At 49.6% G+C, this 23413-nt stretch overlaps 1 protein-coding gene across 4 annotated transcripts in view; it reads right to left on the bottom strand.

Moving 5' to 3' along the window:
- HSD3B7 (hydroxy-delta-5-steroid dehydrogenase, 3 beta- and steroid delta-isomerase 7) overlaps positions 1-23413 on the bottom strand; it is a 48158-nt gene that overhangs the window by 6429 nt on the left and 18316 nt on the right. For 2 of the 4 annotated variants that reach the window (XM_044422551.1, XM_044422548.1), the window contains exons 2-5: positions 15109-15273; positions 7792-7935; positions 4241-4349; positions 929-1028 (exon numbers count right to left, since the gene is read on the bottom strand). In XM_044422551.1, coding sequence (XP_044278486.1) covers positions 929-1028; positions 4241-4349; positions 7792-7935; positions 15109-15268 — 513 coding nt within the window. In that variant the 5' untranslated portion in view covers positions 15269-15273. Of the gene's footprint in view, positions 1-928; positions 1029-4240; positions 4350-7791; positions 7936-15108; positions 15274-18355; positions 18533-21453; positions 21459-23413 lie in introns of those variants that run through there. The other 2 variants (XM_044422549.1, XM_044422552.1) reach the window with 2 other exon arrangements.

The following is a 23413-nucleotide window of genomic DNA, read 5'->3' as shown; positions in this document are numbered from 1 at the left end:
TCAGAACCATGCCGGGACACCTCGTTTTTCCAACCCTAACCCTAACCTGGTGCACACCCCTAACCCTAATGTAAGGGTAAAGTTCCATGGAAAAGAGGGCGATTTTCAAAAAGCCCTCCTTGAGTAGCTTTTTCTGCGCAGCTCATCATTCCTGCCCATTCTGAACACATTCCAACCATCAGAACCATGCTGGGACACCTCGTTTTTCCAACCCTAACCCTAACCTGGTGCACACCCTTGTGTTGGTGAACCATTTAGAGACCAAGTTCCCAAACTGCAACGCAAAACCCACTTACTTATTGCAAAGTGCCAACACTACAATAAAACCTTAAAAGTGAAGTTTTAGTTTAGGAAGAACAACTCACAGCCAGTCCAAGCAAAAAATATATACCCTTGGCCGTGCACCATGATCGGCCATGTGAAACCTCAGACGAGTCGCGGCCAATGAGTCGTGGCTCGTGACGTCACTGCCTGGCGTCTGCACTCTTTCCTGAGCGAGCGCATGGCCCCCATGCGCGCCGTCATCCTAGGCTTGGCTGCTGGGGCACCGCTGGGGTGACTTGGTTCCCATGCCGACAGAGAAGCCTCTGCATGCCCCCGGTGCCTCGCGTGCCAGAGGTTCGCCACCCCTGTGCTTGGCTTTAAATATTTTACATTTTGTATGTTTAACTGTCCTGAGACTTCGGTAATGGGAAAGTTTTAAATATATATATATATATATATTAGGTGTTGCAAAGCTGCAGCAGCTCAAGAGCTACCTTGGCCCAAGAAGTCTGCTTAGTAGGTGTAGAGAAATTGGCTGGGGATTAACTTCACAGGTGTGGTGAAGTAGTGCCACTCTCTACAAAGTTTATCTTGTGCAATACCTGAATACGTCACAAGATTCTCTCTCGTTCCAATCTTGCCCTGAAGGAAGAGTCTGACTTACCTGTCGCCCATTTGCTTCAATTACCAGCTGCTCAGCCTTGGCTTTGCTAACTGGGTAAGGATGCTCGTGAATAGCTTCATATATGGTATCTTCGTTTCCCCTACAATGTGGATAAAAACAGCACACCCCATCAGAACCCAACACTTTCAATGCACAAGAAGAGAACCGCTGCAGCCCCTGCTGCCACCCCTTCTCCTCCCAACTAGGTTTAGGAGTTCGTGAGTAATGCACCTCAGTATACTGCAGTGTGGATCAATTTACTCTAATGCACTCTGTATGATAGCATGGCAGCTTCTGCGCTGTGTGCTGTTCAGCATAGAATGACGCTCCTGAACCATTAAGGGATGTGTAGAAGAAAGTTCTGGTGCGCTTTGTTCCCCTCCCTACTGCAAAAGCGTTATAGGAAATGCTGTCCTTACTGGAATTTTCCTTTAAGCATTTCTATTAAAGGCAAAAGATCCTAGGATGTGTGTTGCCTCTTACAAAGCTAATCCTCTGTCACCTCTTTCCTCTGCAACCACCACTCTGGTCCCCTCGTACTGAATGCAACCTGCTTCTGATCTAAGAATCATAAACTTCTCATTTTAAGCAGACTTTTTCATACAGGCAAAGTTCAATTCAAAACCAAATCATTTCCTCCCCATGAGTAAGAAAGAGGCCCATCCTTTACAACAGAGGGTGGGGTGCAAGGACAAAGCTAAAGCAGAGGGAGAGCATTTTGTTTAAATTTGGCACTAAAAAACAGGTGGGATGATTTAGTGCTCTAGAGGGGTCAATTGTATCAAGCTTTGATCCTTTCTGATGTGGTTATCACAGCCACCGGGGGGGGGGTACTGGAATATGTGAAAAGGGCTCCCCCTCCATATTTCCCCGTCTTAGAGAAGCAGAGAACAAGGATGCTTGATCTTCCTTTTTGAAAAACATCTCAACCCCACACCCAAACAAACAGCTGAACATTTCCACTTTTTTCCCCCAGCTCAGGCCAAAACATTTGTCAGTGAAATGTTCTATTTGCAGAGAGTGAGCGGATGCAGCATATACATATTTAGCAGATGCAAATGAGCAGCGGCTTGAGTAGACAGGGCAGCTTGGAGATGTCAAAACACTGCCTGTTGCTGGACCGTCACAAATTCCTCTCCTACCATCTCCTGGGTTACTGTTGTTGTACAACACAGTTTGGGGAAGCCCTTGGGCTGGACTGGAACAACTGCCGGGGAAACTCCCTGTTGTGGATACCAGATGCCAGGAGACAGAAACACACGATGCCGAAGCCATTCAGCCTTATCAAAAGTACCGGGCTTTTTCTCTGTATCAAGAATGGTGGTTGTCGGAATGGAGAATACAGCCTTGCTCCGCCCAGCCTATTTATATACCATAACGGCAAATTCATTCATTGTAGACAAACCAGAAGGGAAAAAGAGGAAGAAAGGCCTTGACGAGACGCAAAATTCCTATGAACGAAAGCCAAGGAGCCAATGACCACTAACGAGTTCTGCAGTGACTAAGCGCTGGGTGTCCACGGAGAGTGTGGGAGGGGATGAGACAAGCGAGAAAAGGGCCCGTGGCATCCTGGGGAGAAGTGCTTCACGCTGCAACGTTTCGCTTCAGTCGTCACTTCTGTATGTCACTGAACCTTCTGTTCTTCTTGTGCTCGCCTTGGGTTGGCCGGCAGGGCTTTGCCTTCCATGTGCCACCAAGTGGCACCCCAGAAGAGGTATCACTGCCCACCCTCCCCAAAACCAACCACAGTGCAGGGAGGTACAAAGTCTAGCCCTGAGCATGCTTCCCTTCTACATCTAGGATCTCAGGTCTTTTCAGGCAAAGCTCAGACAGTCCAGATGATTTCTCATTCTGTTCCATGTAATTCAACCAAAAATTGACCCAGACACTACAATCAAGATCCAGGGCCTGCCTCCGCCACCTCCTGGGGGCTCCATTGGCAACAAGGAGCAGGGCCTTCTAAGAGGTGGCCCCACAACTGCTGAAATCAGCTCCCATTGAGGCCCACATGGGGCCAACTCTACAGTCTTTTCGGTGCCCCGTTAAGTCTGCCCTCTGTGATGCAGCATTTAATCAGTCCTCAGTAGCACGTTGGAGCATCAGCTTCCTGCCAGCTCACTTGCGCTTTGTGCTAATCATTGCTAAATTTGGTTTTTTAATTTTTGTAGTGCAATTCTATGATATGTTATTCTGACTTGTATTATCTTACTCTTGTTTTTATAGCTTTTTATGAGCTCTGGCAAAGTGCCCAGAGAGCTTCAGTGACTGGGCAGAACAGAAATAAAACCATGCATCCTCTCCTCCTCTTGCAGCGATTGCTCTGCGAGAGCTTGTCCTCGCCGCAGAACTCCGACAACCTGATGCCAGGCGGGGCACAGATATTTTGCTGCGTAGCTCAGTTCTGTAGTTGCGAGCTGCCCATCCCATTTTAATTTCAACAGGAGGGAAACAGTATTTTAAAATGTGAAGGTGGAACCCAGATGTGCATAAAGGATATAGGGAACGTCTGGATCCAAAATACCTCTGGGAAGGCAGTGAGAGTTGCGCGGCAGGTGAGAAGAGGCAGAAACTGGGAGGCAGGAGATTATGCAATGCTTTTGAAAGGCGCTCCCTACTTTGCCCCTTTCTCCAGAGAGCTCAGGAGGTGTGAGAGACCGTCCCGTGCAGGTCAGACTGAGCGACGGAGAGATGTGCGCAAGCCTACGCAAGGGGCCTCACGACCCCAGTTCAAGCTGCAGATCCACCTTGCTTTGGCTACACCTGTGACCTTTTGCCTCCAGGGGATTCCTCCTGCTGAGCGGCTCCTGCCACAGACGCCACTGCATTCCCCCTGCCCCACACTTATGGGTCCAGCAGTGCTTTACTGTGGCTCCACATGGACTGCGCCAGGCAGTCTGCAGCTCCAGAGGGCGAGCTGGAAGGCAGCCGTCTCACGACAGGGCGCAATGGCAGGAGCATCAGGAGGCTTGGGTTCAAATCCTGGCTTGGACATATAAACCCCCTGGTGGTCTCGGGGCAATCCTGCTTCCATCAGCAGCATCTCCCCTGCAGAGGTCTTAGTGTCCGGGATAAAACGGAAGGGAGATCCATAAACAGGGCCCAGGGACCCTTGGAGGAGGGTGGGATTTTTCAAGAAGGTAAAGTCACCTTTCCGAGGGAGTAATCCACCGTGCATGGATGCTCTTGGGAGAGAGTCTGAAAAGCCTCTGCAAGATACAACTTGGGCGGCTCCAGGGGCTGAAGGGAGGCAGGCCAGAAGGGCAGCAAGAGCCCCGAGCGCCAGTTCCTTTCTGGGCCTGGGGGAGCACATACCTGAAGAAGGGGTCCCCCTTTGTGTTGGGTCCCACCACTTCCATGCTGCTGGTGTACACCAGGTACTGTGTCCCTTGCATCACGCATGCTTCGATTACGTTCTGGGTGCCTGATTCGAATCCACAGCGAGGGAGGGAGGGAGGGAGGGAGGGAGAGAAAACAAACATAAGGCATGTCAGCCATTCACCCTCGCAAGTAGCCTGTGACAGGGCCGGGTCCCAGAAAAAGAACTGTGGTCGGCGAAGTCTGTGGGTAACCCAGGGCCAGTCAACAGGACGTTTCTGCAAAAAAGGAAGCCGCTCTTTTGCATAGTCCTGTCTATGCTGGGCGTGACTGAATGCTGGCTTCACCGGCTGAGGAAAGAGGAAGAGGAGCAGCTCTGCAAAAGGCAGAATCCCGTGCCATGGACATGCTGCCTGTCCCCATGGTCACCAGGGTGAAAGTGCTCACGTGTTTCCCACCCCTGCTTGGCGACAATGAGGGCTAGAAGCCTGCTTTGAATTTTGCTGTCTAAGCAACACTAAGACTTCCAAGGGGTTGCCATCCCATGTGTGTTGAGCAGCATGACTGCAGACATACAAAACAGGCCTGTCAGTGGCTACTGGGCATGATAGTTAGGTGGAACCTCCACTTTCAGGAGCAGCACACCTGTAAATGCCAGATGTGGGCAACTGTGAGGGCGGGCCGGATGCTGCCTCTGTGCCTTTACAGAGGGTTCTCTGGAAGCAGCTGCTTGCCCACACTGAGCCAGAACTGGGCCAGGACAGGTAGAACTTGAGGATCCAGTGAGGCCCTTCCGCTGTCCTGCCAGCAGTGCTTGGTGACTCCAAGGACAGTGGGGCTGTATATCCACTCCAGGTTTTAGCCTGACCACTAAATGAATTGGCCATCGTGCTGAAACCTATGCCCAAAGAGCAAGCTCCTTTACAGTTCAGACTGAAACCTGGATGGGATATACTGCCCCACCAACCCAGAGCCACCAGCTTTTGCTGCATTCTGTGCAGGGAAGCCGGCAGGTTCTAAGGGCCCTTGGATGAGCTGCCCGCGCTAGGGCCTCTCCCTCCAAGAGTCAGCTTGTCCACCGCCACTGCTCGCCCCTGCACTCGCTCTTCGCCCCCTCCTCCTTGTCGCTTGGCTGACTCGTCTTGCAGTCCACGAGCTGGGAGGCAAGCAGCCCTGGCAGCCGCTGGCCAGGCGGCAGTTCAGTCGAGGGCTGGGGTTGCCCAGCCACGCCTCCCCTGGGCGCTGCCCTGATTTTATGCCATGATGCAGTAAGTCAAGGAGGCGAGAAAGCAGCTTGACCAGTTCCAGGCCCCTTGTTGTCAACAATTCCCATCTGAGCGGTGCCAGGCTCGGGAGAGGCTGCCGGCACGCTGCAGAGGCTTCCCACGCGGGCGTCCCAGGAACGTGGCTCCGGCCACAGCACCAGGGCCGCGCCTGCTGCCACAGCCCAACTGGTTTTCATCAGGACGCGGAATGCACCATGCGGAGCCAATTAGCCACATTCCTGGACTGTGACTGGCAGTGGGATTTCCCTGCATGTGTCAGAGAACACGTATTTCTGAAAGGGCCAGAGGGAGATGATGGGCACCCAGGGAGACCGCAGTCGCTGCAGCCGTTCGGTGGGAAGGGCAAGCGTGACGCAGGTGGCTCCGCACGGGGTGTGGCAGTCGCCGTACGGGGAAGAGTCCACATATTAATTTAAAAGGGTGTCCCAAAGAGCAGCTCCCCTGCATGGCCCTCCGGAACAGCCAGCCCCGATACAGCTGGGACAAGGAACGGGAGCGGGACCTGTGCTGTCTCCAGCGGGGGGGCAACATCCCTTCCCTGGGGATCTGTGCTCCAGAGGTCCAGCCCGCCCCCACCAGGCACAGCCTTCTGGCCGGAGGCCCCCGGGAGCTCTGTGGGGCGGCCAAGCAGGGCCCCCCCTCGTCACTGCCCATCAGTGGTCAAAGGTAACAGGGGGAGAGGATGTGGCTGCAGACACGTGAGGAAATGCAGGGCGGGGCGGCTCGTTCCTGGCAGCTGCAACAGGAAGATGCTCCTCCGTGGCGCTGCACGGCCTACGGGGGCTGCAGGGACTTGTAGTCGCAGCCCCTCTGCATGACGGCCCCCTGCACAGCAGCTCAGCAGGGTTTCAGGCAGACACTCCCGAATCGCGGACCTGCAAGGCCAGTCCTTTGCCGTCGGGCAGTGGCCTTCCCAGGCCCTGCTTCTCAGCCGGGCTCAAGAGGCCGGGCCAGGGTCAGCACTGCACCCTGGGAGCACAAGTCCCCCAAGCCTGTGCAGTGCCAGGGATCGGCCTGCAGAAGAGATCAAGGCAAGAGCGAAGGCAAGATGCTTTCTGGGCATGCACAGAATGCATCTGCCTCTCCCCAAGTCCACCACGGACAGCGCCAGGCTAGACAGCAGGGCCAGAGAGCCATTACTTTAACTCAGGTACCCCCCTGGGAGAAACAAAGGGCTAATTTTAGCTATCAGGGAGAGTGAATTTTGTGTGTGTGTGTGCGTGCATGTGTGCACGCACACACACATGCATGCACGCAGGTGGATGCAAACAGTGTGTGTACACGCGTCCATGCTAGTGAGTGAGTGGGGTGTGAAATTGTAGTGTGGCAGTTATCTTAAAGCGGGGAGAGAAAGAGGAGAAGAGAGGCGAGTGGATGGGGTACCACGACATGAGCCTGAAGCCACAGAAATCTGCCCCCCATGGGGAATTCTGCTGGGTTGGCTCCCATGAAAGAGAAACAGTTCCTCACCCCAGTTTAAGGGCTAAGCCAGTTCTTGGAAAGGCTTTTTTGCACAAACAACAACACTGACTTCCAGATTGTAACATTTTCCTTTCTAGTCACATTTATTTAACTGTTCCCATTTCCATTCTCTTTTCCATGGAAGAAACCTTTCCACCTTCTAACCACACACAGAAATCAAAATAGATTTTTTTTTAAATTCTCCCAACTGTGGACCCAGTTGAGCAATCTGAATTGAGCAGATTGGGCTTTGTGGAGAAGTTTCTCTCCTCCCGAACAAATTACATATTTCTGTGCATGCCTAGGAAGTGGTAAAAAACGATGAGGATAATCCAGGCCTCCCCTTGGTGGAACAGAAAGGAGCAAAATTAGTAGGTTTACTAAGCTCCCGCTAATCTGGCAGGCGAAACGCTACACTTCCAGGATCGCACCAAATGCGTCCTTATGAATAGGTCACTTGCTCTTAGAACACTAGCATGAACTGGCTGTGCTAGAAGCCCTCGTCCTTGGCAGCTAGCTTCTAAGAAGATTTTGCAGGGCTTTCTGTATGGCAACATTAAGCTCTCTTTTCTTCCCTTGCACTGAACCTAAGCGAGGCAAGGACAGTGTCGCGGTGTGGTAACCGCCTGGATCAGGGCCAGGGAACTCAGTTTCCGGCTAAGACAACAGTGCAAAATGCCTGCTGACCCGAACCCTCCACATTGTTTTACTGCATAAGTCAGAACGAGCAGACTAATTTGGTTTCGGCTACAGGGACAAGGAGTTTGACTAGGTGTCCTTCGGATGCCCCCCAGTGCTTACCTTGCACGTTGACAGCTTGGATTTTCTCAGGCTGGACTCTGCCCCAAACGTCCACCAGGCTAGCCGTGTGCATGACCACGTCAACTCCTTTCATGGCCGCTTTCACATCCTCCAGGTCACTGATGTCCCCCTGGACCAGGGTCACTTTATGTGGGAGATCAAGGTTGGGGAAAGGGGGAGGACATGAATCAGGGCGCTCACCGGATAATCTGAAGGCTACACAGAACCCATTGTCCAGTTGCCCTTATCTGCCTGCTTTGACCTATAATCCCCATCAGCCACAGCCAGCAGAGTTAATGGCAAGGGATTGTGGGAGCTGTAGGGCAAAACATCCAAACAGTCAAAAGCTGCCAACCCCACCATAAAAAACAACAATCAGACAGAGAAATGGAGCAGATAAATCAAAAATAGGGAATTATCCAGCCAGCAAAGAGAAGCCCTGTTGGAATTCAAAACATTTTACCACGTGAGCAAACACAGCAAGAGAAAAGCCAGCTGAACCTCAGGGGGCACAGAAAAATTAAGAATGTGAGGATGGCGTCTGGGAAGGCCGTCCGGTTGCACCAACTCGGTCTGGGTTTCACTGCAGGTTTTCAGAAAGGGTGCTTTCCCACCCCCACCTGGGAAATGAACCATGAATCTCCTATTGTGTGTATTAGGGGGCAGAGAAAGGAATTTCCTGTGAATTCATATTTTAATCCGAGTAACTGAAATGAGACATTTCTTTCAACCACTTGCAAAAGGAAGCATCTCCCTTTTCATCTCCTCCTCTCTGTGGCCCCGGGGCAGTCATCAAGGCCTCAGCCAGTTTGTGTAACTCTAGCCTAAAATGACAACATTGTTTTGGGAAGGAATGCTGACAGGGAGAGCCCCCCCCCCCCCCCCCGCCCCAGAAAGGACTTGGCCTGGCTGCCCATGGAAAACTGAGAGAAAACACACCCACCCTAAGCTGCCCCACCTCGCCTGCATCCGGGAAGAAGCCCGTGGGAGAGCTGTTGGACGGCTCGGCTCCAAGGTCTCAGCTACGTGCAAAGGCTCACGATGAAGCCCCAGACCCCAGAGTTCCCCACAAGTGCACTCTCCAGATAGCTGGGACAGTGACCCCCATCACTGCCTGTCAGCACAGAGGTGAGCCTGCCAAATATAACAGGAAGGCAGGTGTTCTGAGATGCTGCAGCACTGGAAGGCACCGCCCGGCCAATCTAGCTTTCCTTCCTCTGCATCTATTTTGTGGAAATGAAAACAGTCTGAAGCAGCAGTGGCGAAACATGGGAGGGGAACCCACAGAGGAAGTGGTCCAGAGCCACTCGAGTAAGCAGGTGCAGGATTGTGGTAAATCTCCTATCGGTTGCCCTGGGTCTTTCTAGGCGGGGGCCTGGTTCTAGCTCTGTCTCACGAGATGGGACCCCTTTTAACAGTCTGCTGTGTCTCCATCTTTGGCTGAAGGAAAAATAAAAATAAATATCATCCCCAGCACAAGCTCTCACTGTACTCTGCTTTGCTATTAACCTGAAAGGCAGCATTCCACCGAGCTGGGTCAGCTGTCTGCCTTAATCCTCCCTGTATGCTTTGGATAGGCGTAACCATCCTTTAAAGACAAATTTAAGCCTATCAATATTTATCTGTTGAGGGGGAATTTAACTGATCCTGCAATGGCCAAGCAAGGTCTCTTTCATGTCACAGATGTGAGCCAATTAGTCCTAACCACTGATTGGGACCCTAAGCAGACTTGCACCTTGTCAAATGCCTAATGCACAAGGGCATTCTGGGAAATCAAACACGGTGGGCAGGTTCTCAGTTGACATTGGCCACAGCAAAGCAATGCCACCTTCACTACAAATGCGACCTCACTACAAATGCGACATCCCTCTTCACCCTTCCTCCATCTCTGCCCCCGACCCCCGCACCTCTTTTCTGCTCCCTACGCACTAGTTTCTTTGCTCCTCCTTTTAAGGCTTTCTTAACAGCTTAAACTTTTGAGTACCAGAACCGCTGGCACAATCCACATTTAGTAAAGATATGTGCAGTTGTGGGTACCCAAACAATTTTTTCTGGTAGCCATTATTTCTTGTCAGGGCTGCTCACCAAGAGAAAAATGGCTCAAGAAAGTGGAACTTAGGGAGAACTGGAAAATTTCGCAAGTGGGAAGGGGCCAGTCCCCACGCCCAGCTACCCATGTTGCACTGCAAACACCACCCTGCCCTTCCTCCAAGTTTCCAAGGATTCCGAAAGGGCTCTTGCTGACGCACACTCTGATGTGCCATTTGACTCAGAAAAACAAGTTGTGTGGTGCAGTATGGGATGTTTAAAGTACTTCCAACTTTCCTTTGTCTGCAAATACAGCAAGGTTACACAAGCAAATGAAAAACTGATGTCAAAAGGGTCCTTGGAATGGATGCCAGTTTAAGTTTTCCACAGAAAAAAGAACTGTGTTAATTTGATTGCCAGGACTCTTGCTTTTGTTAGGGCTAATCTTTAGGGCTGTTTTTTACACTCTGCAAATAGCCTTGAGCCTGCAAAGCAGATGTGTCCTGTTGGGGCCGAAACACTCCTGTACAGTCACGCATCGAAACACCGCTGGAGGATGAAAGGCTTGGCCCCAATTCCATATAGGCAATTCCATATAGTCAAAAGACCATACTGCCTCATCCGGATGGGGTTTTGTTTTCTATTGTTGCTGTTTGTTCTTATTTTTTAAAAGGATATGGTGCTCTGCTTCCTGTTTTACATTTCAAATTGATAACACAAATCTTTAAATAGATTTAAAAGGGCCCTTGGTTAAGAATCAGATACCAAGGAAACTGTGGCTGATTAAAGCCAGATCTATTCAACTCAAGTGTTGTAGGATTAAATGTTAGAGCACTTCTAAATCCTATCTTACTTCCTTTGCTGGGTCAAAGACAGTCAGAGTTATTCACACAGGGTGAGTTTTCCCTCACCATGGACAAGAAAAAAGAAAGGAAAACCAGGGATTTGATCAAGGCCACTCACGTCAAGGAAATCATGGGAAGTACCTGGAAAGATTATCTAGGCTTTTGTCAAGTCCTCGAATTAAGCCCATAAAATCCAGGTGCACGGGGTTTCCTCCCTGGAGCGGACAGCCTGTCTGTTGCAAAAAATCTGCACAGACAATTTAGCCAAGGTTCAGAAGCCACACGAGTGGAGGAACTTGAGGGAACTTTTGCTTTCTGACCCAACTCATTAAGGTGTTGACATCAGACATCTGAAGGTAGGCGCCAAAGAGGGCCTTCCCGTTTCTCATTCCCTTCTGCTCTGACAGGAAGCCCGTCGTGACCCTCGCAGGAAATCCTGCCGTGACTGCAACACACCTGCCAGGAATGAGCAACGGCGGGGGCGCTGAGTCCCCTTCCTGCCCTCGCCCGGCTTCCTCAGGCAGCTGGGAACTGGGGCCGCCCGGGGCACCGCACCTCTGCTTGCGTCAAGCGAGGCCTCGCCCGGTGGTGCTCCCTGCCCGGCTTCTTCCTCTCCAGCAGAGTCCCGCCAGGCCCCCTGGCTCCGGCCAGCAGCGAGCAGCATGTGAGCTCGATTTCTTTTAAACGGGAGCTTACTTCTCTGAAGGAGCCAGGGCCGGGGCACCACCACGAAGCCTCTGGAAATGAATCAGGGGGATATTCCTAGTCCTTCCTTTGATTATGTGCACCATTCCCTCTTCTGGGAGGGAGGAGGCACCCAAGTGGCTTTAGCGAGGCTGCTAGGACTGCGTGACCCAGCTAAAGCCTGCTTCCTGTTAGCAGCCTTCTGAAAGAGCGGCGCCTCCAGCCATTCTCTGGGCTCCAGATGGGGGACGCGGATGACGCCTCCTTTCCACAGAGCCCTTCTAGGACACCAGACGTCCCCGGCTGGGTGCCCTCCGGCTGTGCTGGGCCACGACTCCCAGCCAGAATCCTGGCCTTGCCACCCAGTGCCATGTCAGAGGCAGCGGACTGGGGCAGGAAGGACTCACACTGGGGTCACTGCCACGTGGCAGAAGGGACAATCGCACGCCAGGAGCAAGCAGCAGAAATTCCCTGGGTGTTCTGGAGCTGAGTAAATCTGTGACAAGGGGAACTCACACCCTGCTCCAAAGTTCTCACCAAAAATAACTTTCTTATCACTCCTTCTGCTTGACATTGGCAAGGGAAGGCAGGAGGGAAGCGAGCAAAGGGCCTTCTCAGAAGCTTCGCTCTGACCTAAGGACCTGAGGAAATTGAACTGTGAATCTCCAATGTCAACCTACAGCAGGGATCCCCCACTCTGCAGAGCAGAAGGAGAGAGGGGCTGCGGGGCGATTCCACGCTGCCTTCGCTTCCCTCCACCTGCCACCCACCCAGCAGCCGTTCCATCAGAACTGTTGCGTAGGCTGGCTTTTTCCTCCTCCCTCCCTACGCTTTCTTCCTTTAGTGTCATGTGGCACCAAAAGCCTGGGCAGAGACAGGCTCACTAATGGCATCTGCAAGTCACTCTGGGAGCCAAATGGATTAACGGGCAGGCTAAAATGCCTTATACAAATAAATATATCCTTTTTTCCCTGCACTGAGAAGAGTGTCGTATTCGAAGCACCACAGGGTGATAGAGGGGAAAAAACACTTTACACATGCTCAGGGTATGTCCAGATTATTCTTAGGACTCCTTTCTCACACTGAAAGCAAGCTCCAACTTCACTTACGTCCAAGCAACCACACATATAAAACCCTTTATCGAATGGTTTTGCGAATGCTGATTTCCTCAACACCAATAGCCCTGCTTTTCAAAGGAAGGAGGGCCAGCTGGAAGGAGGGGGGTGGACCTTCCCAAGGAGGCGTTTGGTCTCCCGCTGCCTCTTCGCGGTGGCAATACTGCCCAACCCAGAGCATGCAACAAGCGCTTTACCAGGGTTAAATATTGACCAAGCCTGCCGGTGACGTGGCAGGGCAAAACCTCTCTCGTCAGGTTGCGTCACAGCCCAAGTCAGGAACATTCATTGCGCCACTTTCTGGAATCAAGGTGGGCAGTTGTCCAAGGCCGAGAGAGAGGCAGACCTTGGCCGCAGCAGGAAATGAAAGGAGCCGCTTCCACTCGCGCTCACCCAGCCCAGGAACCCCTCTTGTCCCCTTCAGCTCTTTTCCCCCAGTTCCTCTGCCTTCCCAGTCCCTATTTCACATTGCTTGGCAGGATGGCTGGCCAAACGAGCTACTCTCACGAGGCCAAGCGGAGGATATTTCGGGAGGGAGGCAAACGGGCCAGACACGTGGCTGGGAGCACATCACCCCCGCCCGCGGGGGGAGCAGGGGAGTCGACTTTGGCTCCCAGCCTCCTCTCCTGGCAGACTTTCTACCATTCCTGTTGTAGCAAAGAACAGAACTGCGGGAGCCCCGGTGCTTGGGCAAAATAAAGCATCGCTCTCGGTGGGAGGTCTCACTGATGTGAAACACGATCAGCACCCCACGAGGCCCAGCCAGGAGCCCCCACGCCATGTAGGGGGTGGTGGTGCAAAGCAGGCCTGCCCCGGTTAAATCCGGATTGGGCAATACAGAACACGCGGGCCTCCCTGCCGCCTTCCCATAATACCCTCAGCAGGCACAGGTGGCCACTTGCCGGAAGAGCGCTCCAGCGGACACGAAATATTTCGAGGCTGCATGCTGGCCATGGGCTGCCGCTCCCGAAGCCAATTTCTCAGAGCCCTCTTTGCGCAATGTGGTTTTCCGTTCCAGGAGCTCTCTCCGTTCCAGGAGCTTTTGGTGCCAAGTTCAGACTGGTCCCCCTCACTCATGATAAAGATTTATGCCTTACCATTCAAATCAAATGCCAACGGTGGTTTCTTTAAAGATATCTATGACTGATTTATTTTAACTCAAAATATCTTTGCAAGCGGCCTTAAAAATTCTTCCTTTTCAAAGATGAGTTATGGTTTGGAAAATAAGTACATTAAATTAAAATTGGCCAAAATGCCATTCCTCACCTGTCTCCTGTTCTGCCCCCACCCCAGAATTCAGCTCTGATTACAGCCAGCACCATCTGGACACAGACTTCTATTTTTCTTAGCTGCTGGTAGTGTTTCTGTAAGCAGAAACATGCAAAACATGGCCTTGAATCTAGAAGATTCAAAGCCCCCTGGCTCCCCACAAAAAATGCAGGATATGGCCCATTAATTTCCTTCTGACCTAAAACAGTGAGGGAGGGATTGAAAAGAAACACACACCTGAGTACTAAACCCAGCCGTTCTTGTATGCTGACCTTCCATTTTGACCCGCTCTCATTTAGGATAACTCTGCAAGCCTTGAACACGGTGGGATTTGCCTCTGATTTCAGCATTCACAAGATGTCTGCCCGTAAGTGGATCAGAGGTCAGGCATACCAACAGAGAGCATCGTGTTGCTGTTGGCTGCCTGTCTGCATTTCTGAGTTTTCCAGCAGCAAGGAGAATGCCCACCATGGTCTAAACTATTCATTACTGAACTTTTGGAAGAGACGCTTGGCTTTGGACACAGAAAAATGCGGTCAGTTACATTTTTAAGAAATGCAGACCTTCTGTCTTTATGGCAAAGGTGGCCTTTAAAAATTCTTTTTTTAAAAAAAGGATTAGGTCTCTTGGTTTGTCTTCCACTGAAGCCAGTTGGAGGAATTCGTTTTTGAAGATGAAGAAGATGCACAACCTGAATATCTGAGCATGTGTCCTTTCATAACTGGAGTTTCATCTAAACCCTCTCACTCACACAGCCCTAATTGCTTGGGTTTGTGCGTGGGAAACACAAATTGCAAAGATCGGTAGAAAAATATTAAGTTTTCTGTTTCAATATCGAAGGTTTAAAATTTAAGCTGGGGCTCAGCTAGACAATATCTCTTAGAATTCAAAGACGGACACTAGAACTTGTAAAAGACGACAGCATTCAGCTTTACCTCTCCCTGGAAGAACCCCTGGCCCATCCTCTGAATATCAACAATTTGGGGGACATTGTTTTCTCTGTGAGGGGGGGCTAGATCAGTTCAAGGGTTCATTTGTATTACCAGACATGAAGCGTGCAAAGGAATCACACTGGGAAACGAGCAGCCGTGGGTGCCCGTGCGGCTCATGCCACCGCAGTGTTACCCAGAAAATTGGAAGCCAGAGAGAGCTCAGCATTGAGGGGTGCCCGAAAAAAGGAGGTTCAGTGTTATACTGAAGACCCCTTCAGTTTCCTTCCCATGGGGCCTTCCTACCAATTATGGGCGCAGATGGTGACTCTGAAAAGCACTGTGAATTCAGGGTAAGACCCTCAGGAGTCTGATATCCACACACCATTGGGCAGTGAATCCCAGCACAGCACAGGAAAAAACAGCAAATGCACAGCAATTTCTCACCTCTTTCCAGCTGCCGCATGCTCTCGTCCAGCTGCACGTCGAAGACACGCACCTCGGCGAGGCCAGGCTCCCGTTCCAGCAACATCTGGACCAGGTGTTTACCCAGAAAACCACAGCCGCCTGTCACTAGGTAGACTTGCCTTCTGCTGGCCGACTCCATTTGTCCTGGGTGGGGAAGATCCAGAGAGGGTGCAGTGAGCAAGGGGAGGAAGCGTGGAAGCAGCTGCAAAAGGCAAGTGGACAGAAGCCGGGAACCAAGAGTCCCAGGAGGTGGGGAATACTTTTTATAGAATACCTCCAAGGCCAAGACCAGCCTTCCCCAGCCTGTTGCAGCTGATAGCACCCGGAGGCCAGTTCCCATCACGCTCAGGTAGCACAGCCAAGGTGTTGGGAAAGCCAAACATTCTCTTGGGATCCTCTCCCAGTGACCAGACTGCTCTTCCAAAATGGCTACTAAAATGCACTGAAATGGCAGGCAGGTGGCTGATGGGAGTGGCGACTTACGAGCTGCTGACTGTACTGGCTGGGGATGATGTGAACTGCAGTCTAACACATCCAAAGAGCAATAGGCTGGGGGAGATTATCAGCAAAAAGGGATCCAGACATGGGTCCCAAGGAAAAGAGCTCCGATGCTATGGGGCAGGATGGGTTCCTGAAAAGTTCCAGGGCATGGATGGACTGAAAGAGCAGAGAATAAATTAGGAGCAAGAAAAGGAAGGCATTTACAGAAACTGCCTCTATTGATTCTCTGTTTATTTTCCCAGCTTCTTTCTCCTAACTGTATAACCAGCCAAGAGATGGAGGATGATCACGAACTGAACCTCCATTTCTTGTCATCTATCCAGGGCCATAATGAAGGAAACTGGACAGAGCAACTCAGTCTTTACTTAGAGCAGCCCCCGTCATCACTGTGTAACCAGATTAGCGCAGAACCGTATCACAAATTCCTTGCTGATTGCCAGCAAGTCTGCCTGGGGATAGACCCACCTTCCACTGCTTTCCAAGCTTGCTTCCAGCAGATAAGTAAATGGAAGAATGCTCAACACCCATAGCTACACATAAGTTTGCAGAAAGAAAGGTGATATTTGAATGAACACTGCTTTATAATGGAATCTGGCCCAACAGGGGTGCAACAAAAGTCATTATGGCCACCACTGAAAATCATTTTCAATCATACTAGTTCAGATAAGTGCACATACATACATACATGCATGTGCAGAAGGGATGTGGTGGGTGGAGGGAAACTTGCACAGTTTACAGGTTTCCTTATAGACAGGATTACCCTTGGGTTGCTAAAATAAATTGCACGCCCCCAGTGTATTTTAGGAGCATTCACTTGCTAGGGACCTTCAATAACCTCATCACAATATATAGTAACACCAGTAGACACGTAGGAGTGTCATTCTCTTCTCAAAGCATGTGTTGGCCCTTGGCGTACACACCAAGTGTGCAAGTCCCGTTTCATTGTTCACACATCTCAGTATTCTGTGTATAGCATAGGGAATATAAGGGTCATGCTGAACGATCACACGCCCTCATTCTGGAACACGGGGTGGCAAGAATCATCCACACAGCCCGCCACTCACTCCAAGGGGAGCCCTGAAGTACAACAGACGGTTCATCGGGCAGGTTAAAAATGCAAAAATAAACGACATTTGCAAATGCCTCAGCCTGGTAGGTACGGCATGCTAATAGAGCTAGAGTGCTCTTGTCCGAATTCTTCTGAAAAAATACATCACTGCAGTTACACCTTAAAAAGGAACCACTGGGATTTGACAAAAGGAATGCTCCTGGGTGAGAACTGGAGGGAAATCACAGCCACAGCCCAGTTGCTGCTGAAGGCAGCACAGCAAATGGCACCTCCATCCACAACAAGGTGCATCATTTCTAAGGAAATCTCTGTTATCTTAGCAGAGGAGGGCAAAAGTTTCACAAGTACCTCTCCTTCTCCCTGGCCCTTGGCAGTTTTAGAACAGGCAGTACTGTAAACTGCATTCATCTTAAGGGGCAGAGCAAACCCTTCTGGGGCTGAACAGTGCTTCTTGTTTCCTCCAGTTACACTGGACTTGTAAGAAATCCTCACCCAAGCACTGCAAAATACCGTAAGTCTATGCTCTTCTTTCACCCCAAAAACCACAAAACCCAGCACTGGCAATGCTGTCCCTGGAACATCCCACAGCTGTGAAATAGTGATCAAGCCATGACCTTGCATAGTGGAAAGGAAATTAAGTGCTACCCAAGGTAACAGAAACCCTCACACAGACAAACACAAACATGCTATTTTTTGGATACTGAGACAAGAAAAAGGGGAGGAATCCTAAAACTGGAATGATGACAAGCCAACAGGATGCAATTATAGGTAAGTCATCCCCCAAGCCTTTGTCATCTTTTTATCAGAAACTCTGCAAATGGAAGGTCAGAAGATGGGACAAGATTTACAATCTCTGGGTCATTTGCCCTACATCTGCAAGGATTTCTTGCTTGCAGTTACAAAGAAATGAAAAGAACTGTTGTTAGCCAAAAGAAGCATTCCAAAAGAAAATATCCAAAATCCACAATACCTTTATTAGGCCAAAAGCAAAGGTCAGGGCATGCTGTGAAATTTATTGCAGAGTTCTGCAGAACTCTTGCCTGTTGAAGAGGTAAACAGAAAAGGATTACGAGGCGGGGCGCGGGGGGGGGGGGGGAGCCGTTAGCACTCTGGCCCTGCAGTTTGCATTTGGTTAGCGTCTTAAATGGAAAGTGCAGGCCCTCTAGTTAGGCTGTTCTAGGTAAAACAGTAGCTTCAGCTTCACCTGAGGCTATCCCAAAGGTTTTCTGGGGACAAGAAATACTCAATGGTTGAGCCCTCCTTTCTGAAAACGGAAAATCCAGCTGCTAACATTATTCAACAGAGGGATCTCTATAACATAGGAAGCTGGGTCTTAATTCTCTGATGGCTCTTCCTCTACAACCACTGAATAAAGTTATCCAATTTGGCATTCCTGTTTTTGCTTGTTTGTTTACACTATGCACCATTAAAAATCATCTCCTGCCGTCTCAGTTATTAGATAATCTCTGCTTTCTACCTACCAAGGAATTTGCACATTACACCTAAGCTAGGAGATTTTTTAAAATAATAGCAGATAAACACCCAATTAGTATATGCCATTAAAATCCAATCAAGGGTTCCAAGCACCTGCTGTCCACAAATTCTCTGAAGACAGGATCAGCGTAAGTTAAATGTGAACTTGTTAAAAGACCCTACCTGTGAGTCCACAAAGGAGGCAAAATTTAAAGGAAATCCTTTTATAGCACCAGCTGACTAAAAGAGAAGCTGCAGTAGGTAACCACAAACTTGAAGCTCCTTCCAATCAACCGTATGTAGAAGAGTGATTATAAGACTGAGATGGTGACCTGTTTCTGAGCCCTCTAAATAAGGTAACTGGAAGGAAATGAGAAAGCAAGGAAATCATTTGAGGTACAAAATGACCATTCATTTCCTTTCATGTTAAAGATTACATCATGTACGTGCAGGCAAGCTCAGCTCAGAGCGAGCCAGTCAATAGGAGGGGCAGTCAACTCAGATTCTGGCTCCCCCACTTTTCTTCCCAAAATTCCACTTGCACAACCTTTGAAACACGCAAAAAGAGATGCAGAGGAACATTCCTCTAGAAAGAGAGGCCACCTCATCTTCTAGAATGCAAATCTGGGGGTCCCCAATTCATTTTTGGAGGCTTCTCCAAGTTTTAACCCACAGGTCTAAGTTCATTACTGTAGTTCCCCTCTGAGACCCCTGAGAATGATAAATTGTATGAAGCTTAGATTAGCAGGAAGAATAAAATAAAATAGTTACCTAAAACGAACAGAAGACACCCTAGCAAAATCACCCAGTCAATATTTCCCACAAAGCACCCTGGAATACACCAGTTCACTGCCCCTGAGAAGATCCGCAGTGCTGGAATCACACGGCCCGGATTCCGCTGGAGGGAATCCCTCTGTAGTGGGGAATTTGGCTTTTGTCCCCCCAGTGCCACTTGGGGTACACGGAGCATCAGCTCAGACACAGGCCTGAGTTAGCTGGACAAGCACTTGAAACTGGTCAGAGGGATCTTCTTACACCATGGGACCCAGCCCTGTGAATTCTTTTGCAAGCGAGGCCAACTTGCCTCTCTTTCTTTTATTTTCAGCATCAGATGAAACCTTTTTGGTTTGCCCAGGTCTTTTAAGTGTTCACTGTATTCTTATTTATTAGCAAATGGACCCAGTTTTCAATTGACTGAAATAGCACTTAATTTAACAGGGCAAAGCCCTCAGGCAATTTAGACAGCGATCCTAATCGGGCCATTTGTGCCCAAATTGTCTGAATGAGCATAGCCCCACCGGTGCTCCCTACATTCTGTACCCCTTCGGCCCCCTAAGGGACCTGCAGACCTATACAGGCAGCAGTACAACTTTGTCCCTCTGCCTATTCCCTTCCAGTTCCAAACTGTTCTAGATGTTAAACTTTGGCGCTGTTTAGGGCATCCTAAACAATGGCCTGCAAGTTCCACACAGGTGAACACATTTCCATGAATTAATGTGTTTTTAAAAGAAAATCACCCAGACAAGCACAATCTTAGAACTCCCTTAGTGTGCATGTCAAGTTTTAGGTGTTGAGGCAGCACAGTGTTAGATCAATGGTGCTAACACATACCATTTTTTATCATCTCAGAAGCTAAGCAGAGTCCAGTTTGGCTGAAATCTGGATGGGTGACTCAAATGTTGTGACCCATGCAGAGAGCTTTGGCGACAGGTGGTACAGACATCTAATGTAATAATAATAATTATAGATGCACAGGCAGCAGTATGGAAGTTGCTTTACGGACTCCCGGAGCTTCCTAGAGGAGCTGACAGCCTGAAATTCAATATAGCGGAACACAGGAAGGGGAAGCAGGGGTAAACTGGGGAACAATGCGCAGTTGTTTTATTCAGGGTTGGAAATACCACGGCTGCATGCTGGCATGTTATTTTATGGCCATCTCATGCATTAATCTGGAATGGTCTGATTCATTGTGACTGCGACCAGCTCCTGCGTTTCTCTTCATGAACTGCCCGGGCTGCCAGCTGAAATGTCCAAATATGGTGCCAAGGCAGCCTCAAATGAAACATGCAGAGGCTTGACATCCACTTAATCTTTGGCAGAAATGCAACAAGCAGATAATTTGATTAAGACTGGATGTGCTGAAACTCACGCTGGCTTACAAGTAAATCCACACCTACAGGATTTACAAATGTATCTGATTTGAAACATATTTTTTTTATTTTTTATTTATATCCTGCCTTTTTCCTGCAAAGGGCTCAAGGCAGCTTACATCTCCTCCTCCATCTTATCCCAACAACAACAACCCTGTGAGGTGGGTTGGGCTGAGAGTCTGTGACTGGCCCAAAGTCACCCAGTTGGCTCCATGGCCGAGCGGGGACTAGAACCCAGATTGTCTGAGTCCCAGTCCCAGCTCTTCACCACTACACCACACTATAACAACTACATTTTCTATAGGGAAAAAACCACTCTGCCAGGTTCTAAGGTGGAGATTCTTGGAGAGTTTTACAAAGACTGGGGGATCTCACTGACTAGCAGTTTTTTTAAATTGTTAACACAAGGCTGGGCTCCTATGTCAAGACACTGTCAAATCCCTAAATGCCAACAGAGGACCCTCAGACCAAAAGTAGCCCTATCCATCTTGTTCTTTTTTACTCCTGAGTAGACATTGCATCATTTTTGTAGCATGTACTTCCCCAACCCCCAATCATTTAATGGTTTCCCACCTTTTGTGCCATTTTTCATCACTCTAAAAAGCTGAAATGCCTTTCCTACGGCTTTGATCCTGGCAAAGCTTTATCCTAAAATCTGCTGGTGCAGTTTGCCCCTTTCCACTTCACTTTGGTGCACTTGGAAAGCTTCTCCAAAATGGAATTTGGCCCTTGAACTGGGAGATAATTGCTCTGAAAGCTCTGTAACCACATTGCAGATTAAATACTTCCTTTCTGATCATTGGATTTAGAACTACTTCTCCTCAATCAACTATGGGACAAGTTATTTCTAACTGGTATAGGACGGAGGCTACTTTATCTCCAATCAAAGAAAATCATACCATTGCCTTTACAAGGACCACCTAAAATGGTAACTGAGGTCGTAATCATATAGTGTATTTTTCGCTCTATAAGACGCACCTGACCATAAGACGCACCTAGTTTTTAGAGGAGGGATCCATGGAAAGCTTCCTGATAATCACAGGCACATTCCCCATCACTTCCCCATGGGCTTCATTAAAAGACGGGTTGCCATTTGAAAACACACACCGACCTGTGATTAACAGCTCTCACCTGCGCCGGAGGAGGGGGGCGGAGCAGGGCGCGCCGAGCGCGTGCCGGCCAGGTGTGGTGCAGCTGGGCTGGCAGCATGCCAGCAGTGGTCTTCCAGGCGGCGCGGTGGCAGGTCTTTCTGGGCGGTGGGGGTGAGCTGTCCGTCTCTCCGTGCAGCCGGCAGGTTAAAGCCCGCGGCTCCTCCTCCTCCGCACCGCTCCCCCTGAGCGGCACAGCTCTCACCTGCGCCGAAGGGGGGGGGTGAAGCAGCATGCGCCGAGCACATGCTGGCCAGGTGGTGCCATGTGGTGCAGGAGGGCCAGCAGCGTCCCGGGCGTCGGGCGCACACACATTTGCTCTATAAGATGCACAGACATTTCCCCTTACTTTTGGGGGGGGGGAGTGCGTCTTATAGAGCGAAAAATACGGTAATCACATTTAAAAGCCCTTTTAAAATCAGCAAGACATGGTTCTGAGTAGATTTCTATTGATTGCCCTGTGGAAGTGAGTTTCTGAGTCACCAGAACTTTTCCTAATTCAGGCAGAATGTTAAATTAACAAGGCTGGGAAAGAAGAGAAAATAGTCTTCCCCTTGTTTTATTTATGTAATGGTTTTGAAACATGTTATTAGAATACCAAACAACATCTGTAGCAAAAACCTGTACACACTTTTCCTGTATTTTCTCTCCCGCGCCTTCTGAATTCCATGACCAGCACATATAAAAAGACTGAAAAAAATGTATATGGAGAGAGAAGAGCTAAAAGTATGGTGATACATTTTTCTCCTCCCATCCAAGATATAAGAAGAAAATAAATCTGGATTTCAAATGTGGTCTAATAAACAAAACAGCACTGGCTTTAGTGCCAGTACCCCTTTTATTCTATACAATTTGTTCTTTGACATCCAAGCCTAGAAATTCCTCCATCCAATGCCCTCCAGCACTGGAGGGCAAATTTAATTGCCCCATGGAGTTGGGCAAACTCAGTTAGGTTTGATCCTTTTGAGCCAAGCATAGTTTCAGATTGCGCCAATGACTGCAAGGGAATAAAGAAACTCTCTCCTTGATCAAAATAAGCATCAGTTTCCCATCCCAATTTTTATTAAGTCAAACTCTTAAACAAATTCTTCAGTTCCAGTTGCTACTGTTTTTGTGGCCTCCAAAGAAAGCCCAAAAGAGAACATTTCCCACCCCCATCCAAATATGAGTGGAATAGGAGAGAATCATCCACGGATCACCACCACTGAACATCTGATTTTCCGTAGAAACTTGTTCATCCAGTTTGCATCTTAGCTTTTAAACGGCAGCAAAACAACGACACATTGTTTTAAGCCCGAGTTGATTGGGATGCAATTAGCTTAATTTCAGTAACTCAGCTGCTACATTAAGAGCTCCTAATGACTAAGTCCTACCCATGGGTTCCCAGCCACTATTATCAGCCTCGCAGAGAAAAAAGAAAGCTGCTTGTCTGTCAAGGCACCCCCAGAATTTGGGCTACCCAAAAAGTTGCCCTGCTCACCTCTGTAGCCGGGAGCCATGCCCTTCCCCCTGGAAAACTGTCCGCTTGGATCCAAAAGCACGGGGGGGGGGGGGGAGGCAGCACAAAGGGCTTCTAGTGCTGCCAAAAACCTGCACCCTGCAGCTTTTGTGTCCTTAGAATATGCACTTACTCAGGTCCCAAGACATCCCTAACTTGGATCCTCAGTGCTCCGACCTCAGCGCGTTCTTCTCCCCCAGCCCTTGCACCTGGTGTGGCAGACTGGCCTGCCCACCTCCCCATGGCTGGAAAACGACCTCAGGGGAAAGATATGGGGGGGGGGGGGGACGGACTTAGCTGCCCAGGTAATGAGGTATCCTGAGAGTGCTCCAACCTTCTTCCCTCCCCCTCCAAAGCACCCCACATTGCAAGTAGTAGATCGTTGCCCCCTTTTACCCACTCTACACTGCATGCTGAGGGCCCAATCCAGAATGGATTTGCTGGT

Source organism: Varanus komodoensis, unplaced genomic scaffold (assembly GCF_004798865.1).
Source record: "Varanus komodoensis strain SLA01 unplaced genomic scaffold, ASM479886v1 scaffold130, whole genome shotgun sequence".
NCBI lineage: Eukaryota > Metazoa > Chordata > Lepidosauria > Squamata > Varanidae > Varanus > Varanus komodoensis.
The sequence above is the reverse complement of the archived record's forward strand: the minus strand, read 5'-3'. Positions and strand labels throughout refer to the sequence as shown.